At 33.6% G+C, this 15,845-nt stretch overlaps 1 protein-coding gene across 3 annotated transcripts in view; it reads left to right on the top strand.

Moving 5' to 3' along the window:
- Positions 1–5,657, top strand: part of LOC148604445 (uncharacterized) — a 35,393-nt gene extending 29,736 nt beyond the window's left edge. For all 3 annotated transcript variants that reach the window (XM_088551159.1, XM_088551158.1, XM_088551157.1), the window contains 3 exons: positions 611–783; positions 2,212–2,380; positions 3,900–5,657. In XM_088551159.1, coding sequence (XP_088407285.1) covers positions 611–783; positions 2,212–2,380; positions 3,900–4,106 — 549 coding nt within the window. In that variant the 3' untranslated portion in view covers positions 4,107–5,657. The remainder of the gene's footprint in view (positions 1–610; positions 784–2,211; positions 2,381–3,899) is intronic.
- Positions 5,658–15,845: the final 10,188 nt, after the last annotated feature.

Raw genomic sequence — 15,845 nt, forward strand, 5'->3', positions numbered from 1 at the left:
TAAAAAGCAAGGGGAGATAATTGATGGGAAATGTTCTATTGAAATGTGATGGGAACTTTAGTTTGTTTTAATATTACAAGAAAGAGAGTTCAGAAACCCCCAATTTTCTCATAATATGAAAGAATGTCAGTGTTCTTTATACAACAGTGTTTAATATAGTGAACATTTCCTACAGAATCTATATAAACTGTTGTAAAAAATGCCTATAATACGGCTCAATTATCTCAAAACCCTAAATGCATTTGAGAACCAAATAAATGTTGTCAAACATAAGCTAACTTTAATAATTAAAAACAAGTTGCATCATAGCTTTTACCAAGATAGATATGGCCAAAAATCTACAGAGTGTTTACAAAAATGACTTCATAAGTATTACCCATAATGCCTTTCAAATACTGGACATTTTGGGCCAGATTCAGTCAGACCAAGCTGCTTAAAAAGTGGTAAAAACTGTGTTAATTCATGAACATTTTAGGTTTCACCTGCCTCATATCACAATTATGAAGTTAAAAAAATTTAGATGATGTATACTGATAGTGAAGACATGGGACTTACTGCAAGCATTATTGTGGTTAATGTATTTGTTTATTCCTTAAGATATATTTTCCAGCTGCCATACACAGAGGATAAACAGAAAGCCGAGAACCTCTTACATCGACTTTGTCACACATGTCGTCTTGTGAAACCATTGCGATCCAAACATTGTAGATTCTGTAACCGCTGTGTCAGGGTTTTTGACCATCATTGTCCCTATGTCTATAACTGTATTGGATATAACAACAGGTAATATTATTATCACTTAGCAATCCTGCAAACTCATGATAAATCCAGAGGTTAGACCACATCAAACTTTGTTCTGTAAACCACGTACATGTGGAATTTCTTATTTAAAATGCAACAAACACAATTCCCTATTAGTTTCTCCCATTTTTCGACTTCCCTAAGATTATTATTACAATGGACTTGAAGATGTGACAGTCTGTTTAATCTGCCAACCCATTGTTGCATGCAGATACATACGTGGCCTCACTATTTGAGTGTTAACTTTCACAATTTATGACCTGCATTGTACTATTTTCAAAATGGTAAATGTTCAGGTAGTCAAACTTGTTGCAATGCTTTATAGATGCAACTGCTGTCTTTTGAACTGCTTTGGTTTTGTTTTGCCAAAAATGCCACCACCTATCCTATCTTCAGCTAGGCAAGTCATTTTAATCAAAGTCCAGGAAAGGAGTCAGCTCCTGTTGAAATACATGGTAGTGTTCAATTGGATTAACCCATTGTAATATTTAGAGTAGCAGAACTATATGCAGAAACAGCTGACAGCTGTTTTACATGGCCAATATCATTTAAACAAGCACCATTGATTGGAATTGATTCTGTCTTTTCAATGCAAGTAGCACAGTCTTTGTCATTTGGGCGTTTATTTTGATTATCAGTAATTTATCAATATTCCATTGTTTCTACTGCCTAATAATTTCTTATTTCCAGTACTAAAAATGTTGGTAATTTCCTATGACATCATTACAGAACATCATCTATGATGTTGGTGTTAATCAGAATTATGTCAGTTTTGAATGTCTTGACAGAATTTAACATCTCAAGCTGTTGGGCTTACCATGAGAGTTTTCTGTCTCGACTTCAAAACTGTCATTATTCTGTATTTATTGGTACCTGTACTTATGACATGCCTGAGCTGTGACCTTTCCATAAATAAGTTATTGGAATAATGAAGTAGTCTTAAAATTTGATATAGAAATGTATCAACTTTTAATTTAAATTTACCACAAAGGTTTGGTAAAGAAGATTTTCGAGATGTGTTTGATAAACAGCATATTTTATTGTCTAAATTTACTTGTTATTATTTAGATTATTATGTGACATGTTATATTTAAACAGACATTTATAGAAAAAAATATACTTAATTATAATTACTGCTGAAGACTCTGACACCATCACATCAAAGTGCCTTAAATGTATTTAATTGAAATCAAGTGATAATAGCTCATTATAAAAACATGTAATCATATCAGACCAGTCAGGTTAATCTATTTTTTTGTTTTGTTTCTAGTACCTCATGGATCTGCCTTTTGGGATAAATACATGTATGGCCAAAGTCAATAAGTCATTGTTTTCATTTGTTACAGCCCTAATTGCCAGTGGCATTATGGGTAATAAGTAAGTAATTGTAAGTTATGTGTTTAATTTCAGGGGATCATTCCTTGTGTTCACATTGACAATGGCGTTGGTTTTTTGGCTCAGTGTGGTTTTCTCAATATTTACAGTGAAATATTACCTAGAATGGAATTTTGTCTACAGGATATATGTTGTTTTAGCTGTGTTCTATGCTATCTCCACAACTTATTTAGCAATAGATGCTGTGAGTATAACTTAATCACAGATATTAATACTATGAATATCATATTTAGGTCAAATGTTCATTTTTTGTTACAGGCACTACCATTTTTACGGGGTAGGATAGAATTTTCTTTCCTGCCTATACTGTGAAAGTACTATTGTTCGTGGTGTACCAATTTTCATGGTTTTTGTGCAAAGGCTAAACCATGAAATTTGGTTCCCAACTAAAAGTAGATTTCTATTGCTGTGTATATTAAAAACCTCAAAACTACGAATTCAAGAATCTACAAACTTGTGTTTCTAAACTAATCCACGAAGATTGGTATCCAGGAATAAAAGTACTTTCGCAGTATTTTGAGAAAATCTAGGTTCTTTCATTTTTTCTTCAGTGCAAGGTATCACATTTTTTTTCGTTTAATTGAAAGAAAGAAATATTAGGACATATAGAATAATGCTAACAATACCAAAATCAAAAGCAAAAAGTCTAGTAATGCAACTACAACTGTTGGTGTGAGGTCATTTTCAATCAAAACTCTAAAATAGGTCTTATGACATCACAATCACTCTCAATGTTTTGATGACTATTTTTTAATATCTTGTCGTGCTAGATATAGAAAAAAAATCTGTCAACATGATCAAAGGAAAAAGTACAGATTATATCGATAAAATAATTGATCCTACCTTTTTAAGATTTTGATCCTCTGGATTCAAATTACCTTATGTCACCGGATCATGATAAGATACTTTCCCTACTATTTCTCAACACTACACAAAATGTAGTCCATGTATAATTCCTTTTATATCATTCAACACCTTTTTTAAAATGAGTAAATATATTTCAGGCAATTATTCAGCTAAACAATCATTTATTACTAGTGCAAATAAAATAAAGGTATAGTTTTGTAAATCATTGAAATCTGGGGGACTCCTTTTTTAGTTTTGGAAAGATTTTCAGTTACAAATTTGCATCTAGGAAATTAAGTTTTTGAAGAATGTGCCCAAAAACTTTAAATGCATTAAGTATGCTTATTTTAACAAACTTTAAAGTCAAAATCTTGACCCTTTCTTCAGTATTTTATGATTACATAAACAGGAAGTGAAGAGTATTAATTCTGTTCTAGTTACAATTTCAACAAGGATCAATAACCTCCAGTTCTATCAGTACTTTGATTATTTTTTCCCATTCCCTGTGCTGCCTTTTTATTTTAGGATATTTGGATTTTGCCTTTTTATTTCATACCTCTCCCCCATGAAAATCAAATTAAAGTCCCTGTCCATCCACAGGGTTAGAAAATTTGGTCATCATGTCATTAATAGGGCTTGTTAGTCTCATTCTTTGTTTATTTTTTATTTGACATTTCTAATATTGAAAGCATTCTTAACTGAAGATCGATTTGTATCAAGTTTGCTACTTCCAGGTACATCAGTATGGTACACAGCTCGATGAAGCTTTTTATTATCATTTATGATGCCATCTAATGAAAGATATATATTGATGTCACAATGTCTTTTGCTTTTAACAAATTTTTTTTTTATTTTAGATAAGTCGGGCAGCCAAGAATTTGACAACAAATGAAAGTATAACATTTAAAAGATTTGCTCATCTGAAGGATAAAAATGGAAGGATGACAAATCCATTTGACTTTGGGTTAAAGAGGAATTTCATGGACTTTTTCCACATAAAGAATCTACCAGAAGATGATTTCCCTGAGCGAATACTCAATTCACCTGGTCCGCCATTAAAGTAGTTTTTATTTGCCTGTCTTTTAAGATGGGACATATTATGGAATACCAGAGTCTGTCTGTCCGTCCGACCATTGTACACACATTGATGCAGCCATTGCAATGAAACTTTGGTGAATTGTTAATTTATATTGATCAAAGCCTATTTTATTTTTTGAAAATTTGTGACTTTATGATTTTGAGTTATGGGACTTTTTTCATAAAAAGTGGGTAATTTTTCAGTTTTTGCAGACTATAACTCAGTAGTGATTGCACCTATTTCATGAAATTTTCATTTTTTTCTCTTGATTGATGAGAGCGCACTTTTGATTTTTATAAATTTCTGGTTTTTCCTTTTTTGAGTTATTAGACTTTATTTATAAAAAGGAGGGGGATTCTCTATATTTTCACATAAACCTGAAAATGCTTCAAGCCATTTTCTTAAAACTTTATTGAATAGTGTATTTCATTTAATGTAAGTTACCTTTTGATTTTTATATATTTTGGATTTATTGAGTTATGGTACTTAATTAATACAAATATTGGTCAGCTTCCCCATTTTGGACTTCAACTCAAAAACACTTCCACCAAATGTCACTGCATTGTTAATTGTCTATTTCTTTTTATTCTGGCTTTGATTTATTTATCATTCCCTACAGATACAGATACAAAGTTTAGGATTTGTAGGAAGCACTCTGTTCTTCTGTCTGTTCATGTTATCTTTTTAAAGTCTTATAGTAAGTATTTAAACTATTTTACTGCTAAAATATTATCTTGTGTCATACATTTAATCCCATTCAAAATTAAGAGCTGTATCAAGCTTGAACTTGTGTCCATGTTTGCCCAATCTGTTCAGGGTAATAGCTCTGTTCGGGGTATCATTTTGGCTGCACTCAGTGAAACATTTTATTCTATTTGTTGGAAACTTCCATTTTTGTTAAATTATTACCTCACCTGTCATTACTTTGTGTTTGTTGTTGTCTGATGAAACCACTTAGCATATCATTACCAGATCTGATCACCAGCATCCTTGTGGTATCTACTTCAATAATAATGTAGATTAGTAGATCAAGTGCTGCCATGGCAAAAGTTTCCCTTTGATCGAAGTTGTATGATGCAGTTATTGCCCTTAAACGGCCAAAATGACATTTTGTGTATTTTTTAGCCGGTAACTTAGATACTGTAATAGAATAAAGGAAACTTTCAATTGTTGAAATGATCCTTACAACAAGGCCTATTACGATCATTCAAATGTTCAAGGCTGTGTGATGATATCTTATTTGATTTATTCCACTTTAAAGACCCTAAAAGACAAATATTTTGTGGTGTTTAGCCTATAACTTGATAACTGTAATCGATAGAAAGGAACTGTCAATTGATAAATGTTCCTTCCAAAGTTCTCAAGAGTCCAAGTTGTATGAATATTCATGAATATGAATATTAGATTTCTTGCCTCTGCAAGGTAAAATATAGCACTATTTTAACAAGGTTAGCAAATCAGGGTCTTTAGAGCCTCTTGTTTCATTTTATGAGAGATTTTGTATTCTTTATTAAAGAAAATTAAAATATTTATTGGATTTAGTTTCTGTTCTGACATCTAACACAAACTATTGTTTATTCTTGTCTTGGTAAGCACTAGATGTTACACTTGATAATGATCAAGACACTCTTGTTACTATACTTTTAGATCTGATGGGATTCATTTGGTTGGTTGATGAATACATGCTCCACCTCTGACCAAGGGAGAGTGATGTACAATTTTTGCACTAAAAACTATAATTATATCCCCACTCAATGAGTTGGGACAATATTGCAATTACCTTGTCTGCCTGTCTGTCCGTTACACTTTCTGCAGTTATCTCAGCTTCTATTGGTATATGGTATAGTGCTATTGTATGATGTAGCATGTCTCCCCTTTTCATGTTTGTCGCTATTCTACTTCCTGTTTGCCAATGGACTTGGTAGTATTTTATGCATTTTGGAATTTTTCTAAATAGATTTCTCAGCTTTTATCGGAGGGAATGCTTAGTGTTTTGCTTTCGCTTGATGACTTGTGCTATGTATCTCTTTCCTAGGGTTGACTGGGGATATTCTTGGCATGGTGTAAGAATGTAAGAATTAGAGCAGGTATATAATTGCTGTTTTGTGTATAGTACTTATGAAATAGTTTTACTAATAGATATGATGAGTATGGGTATGGAGTGTATGTCAAAGAGACAAAAAACCCACTGGGATGAAAATGTCAGCCCAAGAAACAAGCAAATCCTCATTCCACAGGGCAGGCTGCAGCTGGTCCCAAAACATCATTATACACAAGTACAGCGAAAGAGTAGCCTGCAACATCAGACACAGCCAAAGGTAAAGTTATTCATGGTGTAGAAAACCTCTCCAAACAAACGATGTTTTTTCTTTCAATCTACATGTGTTATACTTTCACATAATAATAATCATTTCTCTATTCAGATCAGATCTGCACTTTTTAGAAAATCATACATTCATCTCCCACTAAAATCAACCAAATGAAACCAAATCAAGAAAGATAACTCTTGCAAAGTGCAAATTTCATGTACAATCTATACAATTTTTATCTCAAAAGCGCAAAAAATGATAAACTAAGACTGGTTATGTGATCAGTAACTGTTTCTGTACAAGAAATTTGATGGGTTTTTGACATGCACGAATCACCTGTCTGAATTTTAGAAAGACTGCTACTCAATTGTTTTTACTATATATTCATTATGCATGTAGTACAAAAAGTTCATCTGGTATTTATGGTTGGTTATTGCTGTCATAACTAGAAATTACTAAGGGGTGAAAATTAGTTCAATTTTTTACCACCAGTATTTTTTAAAGATTGATATTATTCTTTGTCATTAACTAGCACCCAAAACGTCTGTTTGATGTGACTTTGAATAATTGGAAGGACATTTATATATTAACAATGATTTAAAGAGAGCTCATTAATGAATCCATGTACGCTCACCTGGTGAAATGTACATTTTCCTTCTCCATATTTCTTTTTTTTTTCAAAACCGAACCGACTTTTAATCAATTGGTCCCTAATCATAGACAAATGCATGGTCTTTCCCCATATTGCCCTTGTTTTCTGTTCAATACCTGTCTCTTCTGCCTCAAAGTAAACTTGTCATTGTAGCTAATCAAGACGTGAATATTGGCCCGTGGGACGGCTGTAGAAGGGCATCAAGAAAAGGGTCAATACACATGACTGAGTATATTTTGTGGGACGAACTTTGAACCTCTTACGTTGTAGCTGTATGGACAGTTTCAATTTTAGTACAATTGGTTTATCTTTCAACTCGGAAGCTAAATCTTCTTCAGTGTATAAAAAGGCTCCCTGAGCAATGAAAATTAATATTGCAGTTTTTGTGTATAATTCTTATGAAATAGTTTTACTAATAGATATGACGAGAATAGGTATGGCGTGTATGTCAAAGAGAAAAAAAATGTCCACCGTGATGAAAATGTCTTCAATGAACGACGAATAAATCCTCATACCACAGGGCAGGCTACAGCTGACCCAGAAGTACAATTATACACAGGTACAGTGAAAGAGTTACCCCTATATACTCAAGTAACTTAAAAAAAAATAAACTAAAGGTAATAACAAAACAAGACACATACGCCTAAAGTTTTTGGCGGGACAGGCGCAAAAATGCGACGGGGTTAAAGTACTTTGGTGTGATCACAACCCTAACCTTTAAAACCTGACTATTACACAATTAAACACACCTAGGAATCAGTTCAAAAAGGTCTCAGTCCTTTGTTACAACGGTTATAAAGAAACTGAATATAAATTACACTAATGTACGAAGGACAACTAGCAGTTAACTGACATGCCAGCTCCAGACCAGTTTAAACCTACAAAAAGTTATGTCTCAATAGACCCTTCTGTGGTAAGGTTACAGACCACCAATTCAACCAATGAGCATTTGGAACGTACGCAAAAATAGTCCTACGCAGAAATTACCCCTGTTCCTCATAGTGCTGTGAAAAAAAGTTCTCATCTTATTTAAAAAATTTAAACAGTTTCTGAAAGGAAAAACATTTCTGTACATTTTATAGGTGCATTTTGCTTCTTGTGATGTGAAGCCTAATCTCCATAATGATTTTTAAATATACCCCTATCTTGTGAAAACACTGGGATTTCCCATGCTATTTATAGACCCTTCACTTCCGGTGACCAGTACTGCACTGCAAGTCTGCTAACCCCACATGCCATTCTGAGGATTGTGAGCTGACATATGTAGAATCATGCTGATATATAGTCATCTGCAGGTTAAAGTTAAGGTAAAGTCCAGAGAAGCCATTGAATACTGTGAAATTAGCATAGAAGCCTATGGGAAGTGGAATTAGTGGTTTTTAGCCTGGTAAGTTGGTGAGCATGCTCAGTGTACACTTCCGCGAGGTAGGGCTTGGGTAGAACAAAAGAATTTTCCTCGCGGAAGTGTATATTGAGCATGCTCTACGCATGCTCATCGACTATCCTACAGTTAGCACAAAAGGTCTGTTGTATAGGTTTGTTGAATTTTGAATTCTAGCTAAGTAGCAGGTGAGCAGTTTGGGTATTGGGAGCTTTTAGATCAACATTTTTGCAGTTCCGTGTTACAATTTTAGGTCATTGATCTAGAGGTGAAAAACCGGAGTCATGCACGTTTTGTTTTCAATAAACATGATACTAAAACAGATGTGATGTGTCTTAATGCTGATAAAGCCTTCACAGAATATTTTACAAATAGATATTGCTAATAACGTCAAGATGACTTTGTTGCGTCAAAGTGAACAATTCATAATTTTGTTTATCGTTTTATTTGTTTCCTTTTTTCCTTTAAACAACCTACTTAAAAAAAATTATGAGTGATATTTTTTCAAGAACTACTATGTCTGCAGCTTGGGAAATCGGAGTCTTAGAATTGTTATTTTTAAATAAAATTAATGGAGCATTGGTCGCATTTGTTTCCGCAGCGACTGCAGTTGTTAACGCTTAGCACTTCATTTTAAGTTCACCTGGACGAAGATCATATGAGATATTGCCACCCTGCATAGAACTGATGTGGGGATTTAAAAAAAAACCAAATATATACAAAGTAACAAAAGTTTACAAACTAGTTTCTTAACTATAAAAGAAAATGAGCAAGTCGAACTCCACTAAAAACTGGGAGCGTGGATCAGGTGTACTACTACAACGTAAGAGGTTGGAATTCCGTTCCTCCATACACAACGTTAGGATGGCACCAAGTCAGAAAATAGCTTGCCAGACAACCTCTAGCACTGCTGGGATAGGACCGGGTGCATCGGTAGGGTAAGCGTTTTCTGCATTTCTAGAAACACCCGCTGAGTTTCTCATAAAAAGTCAAGTCCAGGGTAGACTAAAGAGGAAAGGAAAGGAAAACTATGACACTTTGAACAACTCGGTTTTCATGGTGCAGATGGATACACCGTAACAGTCCACGAGTTCATGATAACAACAAAACCATAAACTTCTGTAGTGATGACTTCAATCTTGTAGCAACATAACCCTGTTTCAGAAGCCTAATTGTAAGAAGTCTAGCACGATACAAAAAATCTGCGTAGTTACGCCAAGCTCTGGCATCACGTATGAGTTAAGATATGAACACTCCATACGCAGGTGCTGAAGAGATGTTGCCACAGATGAAAGGAAAGTTGACAATACGGAATGAAAAGTCATCACGTTTGTTGTATAGTTTGGTCAATAGTTTTCCTTTACCATCGAACTCTAAGTGTAGGTCAAGGTATGAAGCTATATTTGTTCAAGATATTTCTTCTAAAAATATAATGAAGGGGTCAATCAGAAATTTTTTCTCATATATCTCCAAAACCGTTAGATTTAGCCAAATTCTTCCACTTGCTTGACTTGGATGACTGTCTCATTGGCAATCATACCACATCCTATTATTATAACGATATGTGTGCGTGTCATGGTAAACGTAAATTTAGTACGAATCGCTATAACCATTCAAATATTCCGTGGAAAATATCATGCAAGCATATCGATCGGTATCAGAACTAACAAAGACCTTCACTATTGAAACATTCGAAAATTGACAAATATTTTGTGTATAGTTACGTTTTAGTGTAGTTTGGTTTAGGAGTTGAAAGCATCCGTTGCTAATTTTTAGTCGATATTGTAGTTTCATGGCCCTTTTAATTATTGCAGAATAATTAAGAAAAAAGGAGCCCATTTAAAAGGTATAAAGGAACTTTTAAATACAAATAAAACGTGATAAAACGATATAACGTGATTATTCTGGTGTGGCCTTTTTGACCCTTTATAATTCAAAAACCGGAAGAGACATCCGAAATCTGATTTTAAAATGCAGGCAGGATAATTAATGAGGAATCCAATGAAGAATCCAAGGAAATAAAAAAAAATTCAAAATCGGACCAAACAAAAAGCAGTTATGAAAATGTTTTTAGGCGTTGCCAACTTTGACCCCTATAACTTGAAAACGGTCCAAACACATACAATCTGCTGTACATTTGTTTAGCCGAATTAAATAAAGAACACATTAAAAATAGAATATTTAAAATCGGAAAAAAGACAAGTTACATGGGTTTTAATAAAATACGTATTTTTACCCTTTTTGGCCTTTTTTTCTAAAGCGGCAGGGGCAACAAATTCACAATTAAATAGGAATCTTCAGATTTTCTCAAAGAGGGAGATTTGTCAAGGTTTTGTTTTCTCGAAATGTTTAGCAATGTTTTATGTTTAGCAACACACCTCATAAAATTCCGAAACGAGTACATGTATTCGGAAATAACAACATACTTCTACATTAGAGATATAAAACCCCCCAAAAAAACAAATGGAAAAGATTCACTTTATACGCTTTCACAGTATGATTTCCAGGGGGTGGCTACTGTCTTTTATGCTTGTAGGTTTGTTGGCTTTCTGTTTTAGTGAGGGGGTTTTACTGTTTTTAGCACATCACGAAATTTGTTTTCATAATTCCTAACATTCTTCTCATAGGATAAAATTTCCTTCAAATCATTTTTAAATGGTTGATGCCAAACTATTTACCATATCAGGATGCAATCTGATCATTTCAATTGACCAAAACGTACGAAAAATTAATATCGAAATGGATAATTAAATAATAAAACATGTCGTGTGTGTTATTTTATGTAAAAAATTAAATAAGCACACTTCTTTTTACATGTAACAATTATAGAAGGATGTACGTCGCAATACAAAAAAGACGTCAAAATTTGCCGGTTTCCACGTTACCAAAAATGATACCAACACCGTACGCGCTACGTCCAGGGAAAAAATAACACCCCTTTTCCCAATAAGAGGCCATCTAACACAAAAGAATATTTGCCCAGATACATACAATCCAATGCTTAATTTGCTCCTTGGAAACATCTTCAAATGTCCTCCAAATTTCTTATTTTCGTTGAGCGGTCCCCAGAGCCCTCGACGATTTTATCAGTGTTTTCTTCATTTATGTGTTAGCAGGTATGCCAACATATAGTAGTAATTGAGTTAGAAACAAAAAAATATGTCGGGCGGAAGACGGCTTTACTTTTAAAATGACACTTGAAAAAGTGGTCAATAACAGATTACGTAATTAACCACATTTGGTTCTTCGCAGCTTTTTTGCAAGACTGAATGTGTCGTTTTTATCAATTTAGATCGCAGATCAGAATTGATATAGCAATCGCCAGAGCCTTTAGATTTGTAAAGCCTGGTAGCATCTGCAATTATCTTACACCACCGCAGTAAAATAGTCCCATTGGCATACCCTATTTAGGTTCAAATGCAGATAGTTAGGTCCATTTTATAGGTATTTCTAATATATCAAATTTAATTCTATTCTATTTACGCCAATAAAAAAAACTCAATAAACAACTTTTACTACAAACTTAATAATTATGCTGATTAGTTAGGATTGTACATTTGTATAAACAACGATACAATTAAAAAAAAATATCAATACCTGTTTATTCCTATGCAATCAGTCGTTCACTGTCGATATGTTGAAGTTGTCTATTTATTTTTAGACGCATGATATAGACAAAATGAACATCCTGCGACACTATAAATAGTCAGAAATCTGTCTTCTGATATTTCATGCAGACCCTGGTGGATATTTATAAAAAAAGGGCAGTGGATCCGATCAAGAAACTTATATAAAGATTGGAGTTCCATGCTATCATGTGCCACTCATGTTTTACAAAAGAGTAGCATAACCCCCGAAACTATCACTCACTGTATCGTGCATTTTCATTACGGTTGCCGAATCGTGACATCGGAAGCCGGGAGATGACAAATAAAAATAAAATTTTGCTTAGACGATGGCACAGGAATTTCGATAATGCATTGATCGGAAATGGTGTCAGTCTGGTCTGGTGATATTGCCTTTTGTAATAACCCTTCTATTGTGCTATTTTGGCCATGTGTAAAGTGAAGGTGTTCTAGGGCCTTAAAAGTGCGTGGCTAGTGTTGTCTGCACCATACATAACTGTTGAAATTGTATTCTAAGACTTAAGCGTTTATGTTAATGTACGTGTGTCTGGAACTAGATGCCTAAGAAACTAAGCACTTTAAATGACACATGCGATAACTTGTAGCACCTGAGGAATAAAGCTAGTTGAGGGGGACATGTACCGTATCAAAGGACATAATTTATTTCAATGATTGTTGCGGTTTAAGTTTGAATGATTTGACAGACAGTACGACCTGGAGGTGGATAAATTGAAATTCGACTTGGAAATATTTAGAAACTGGGAAAGGCCAACTAGTAGTTTGTAGTCCAATTATGCAGTATGTTGGAGAGTTTTGTAATCATTCATCTACGTGTTCCATGTAAACCGACATCGAACCTGAATGTTACGCAAACTGGCGCACTGCTACAATGCATTATAAAATTTATGTGTGCTTTTTTGTAATGTCCTTCGTAATCAGAATGAAATTTGACGATTATTTGCGGAGTAAAAATTCAAATTATCAATAAAAATTGATTCAGTACACGATTACTTTGATTTACTATAAATGTAATTCAGAATGTGAGGTCCTTTACAAGGGGTCTGAAGTTGCCTTAGTAATATCATTTACAAGTAGTATAAAAATTACATTTATGAATTCTGCAAACAAATACAATGATATGCACCTGACTGACGTTTTCATCAACAAACAATTTCTCCAGAAATAATTTCTCATGATAAAGTATTAACTGTCACGGTTATCATGAAGTACACATAAGTCGACCCATTAGTTATCATATATTGCCTCCCCTCTTTGAGCTTCTGTGGTTTAGCTACAACCACAAGCTCCGGGTCTAAAACTGTTCCGTATCAGATTACCAACTATTCCCGACGCAAATAACCTGGTGATATCATTTTAGTAAATTACGTGCAGTCACGACAAACGCTCATCCCTATGTCTTTTTATATGATATCTCTAGGTGCCCCGCTCTGTGCCGACTTTTATGAACTCGTATTTATACATGTCATCTCTGTTAGCTAATTGATGTGTGGTTTAAATGATAGTTGAATGTCACGATTTTCTACAGAAAGGATCCGTGAAATTCATAAATATTTTTCAACTTTTTTTTTTAATTTTCAAAATTCGTACATGTACATTTTTCAATAAAGTTACCAAAAAATGAATATCTTATTCGACATATTCCATATCCTTTACTTGCGGAAAGTGCATTTTTGCAGGAAATACTATCACTTTTAGATCGTGATATATGTACGGGAGTCTAGATATAAATTGTATCTTTTTTTAATAGCGGGAAAACAACTATTTCTCAACAAACAACACCTCATTTATATATAAGCTTACGTGTGTTCTATTTGCAACGTTTAGACACTTAAAAGATAATATGTTTATTTATAAATACATGTACATGTATGATTGGACCATGTTGTACTGTATGAACAGTTCCATGAGCTACCAGTATTTATTTCTAAGTATGTAGCTGGTTGTAATTTTTTTTTCAGGTAAGGACTTCGTCTGAAGAATTCTCTCCGTACCAACTTTCTTCATCTATATTTATCTAGAAACTCAGCGAAATGTATATATGACCAGAAGTTGGGTAAAGACTTTTGACAACTGGTTTAAAGTTAAATTAATACATTCTAGAGACTATGAATTGTGTAAAATTGTCACCTCTGCAAAGGCAAATTGATGCACAGTCACTTAGACACCATCGAGGGGAAAACGCATTTGAATATCACGATTTTATACAATTAAGATCCATATCAAATGCCATGTACTTCATTAATAATTTTAAACTTAAATTTCGTTAATGCATATATTTCACGCTGTGTGAACAAGTTCGTCAAAATTACCATGAATTTGGAATTTTTTAAAACTAACTTCACTCTATTCTATATTCTACAGATAATAATTATACGACGGAAAGTGCATTTATTTAAAAGTATTATTTATGAAGCAAACGGTAACCAATCGGTACATATATAATAGGGATAGACAAATAAAAGAAGTTCTGCTTTAAGAGCACTCTTCAAACACCCTGTATCTCAAAGAATTCGCAAGTCAGATAATGAACTATTTCAATCCGTTTTAATTATTGTTTAATTATTTTACTCCTTAACGAAAGTTATCTGTTTGGTCCCTTTGCTCTCTTATATCTGAAATATGATAGGAATTTTTCATTAGCAATCTAATAAAACAACTCAGTCATAATCCGACCAAATTGTTTTAAGTTGATTTTTTAGGCTTGGCCGAAGCGTGCAATATATTTCTATTCTGTAAAAACTCTTATAGGAGAATTTCAAAAGAAACATACCAACATAAGACAAAGGAAAGATAAAAACAAACCCGTCATTTCGACGCCCCTATGAACAATATGCAAGAAATTAAAAAAAAAAAATGATCCGATATGTTTTTAAAGTTATCGTAAATATACGAAAGTTAAAGGACACCAACGACAATGACATCATGATACCATATAGCTTTTTTTTTGCGGTCGTATAAAAATGGAAGCATGGAAAATTTGTACAGTTAAGTGCTCTCTTTTCTCGAAACACTACTTTACTAGAAAATAATATCTATTGTGATACGGAAGATAGAAGAGCTAGGAGTAAATCTGTTATAGATGCTCGACAAGTTCATGGTATAGAACTTTTGAAGTCGATCATTACATTGGTTTTTAGGAGACATATATTCTACTTCAAAAGTCAATATATACAAGGTTTAGCACTGTAATGGTGTAGCATATTTAAAAACAAAACGATCTTATAACAAAAGCGGATATAATGTGAAAGATAAATGAGTTTGAATAAAAGTCAGTTTGTCGAATAAATTATGTTAAGATACGCAAAGGCGGGTCCAAGCCCGCGCGCACTCCTGTTTTTCCACAAAAAAATGTTGGAATGAATTCAAAGTAAATCACTGCAGCGTTGCGGCGCCCTACCCCTCCCACGTTTGTTCAGTCAGCAATCCCCAACGCGCTGGTTCTTCATTTCCTGTATTTGCCCCTGATACAAATAGCAGACATCTTAGGTGATCTTTTGGAAGGATGAGATGGAAACACGGTGATTTCGCTTTAAATGAACTAAATGAAGATAAATGCGAGTTTCGTATGTGTCGACACAATCTAAAGCTTTATGTTATAGAAATCTGATTTTATATCAATTGTAATATCTTTAAAAGAAAGTGCATAAAACAACTATTTTAAATTCGGTTATTTAAAATCAAACGACGCTATCTAATCTACTTTTTCAAATTTTCATAGATAATTTCTGCAAACATG

This window comes from Perna viridis, chromosome 10 (assembly GCF_037379345.1).
Source record: "Perna viridis isolate PV_CMFRI_1.1 ecotype Kerala chromosome 10, ASM3737934v1, whole genome shotgun sequence".
Taxonomy (NCBI): domain Eukaryota; kingdom Metazoa; phylum Mollusca; class Bivalvia; order Mytilida; family Mytilidae; genus Perna; species Perna viridis.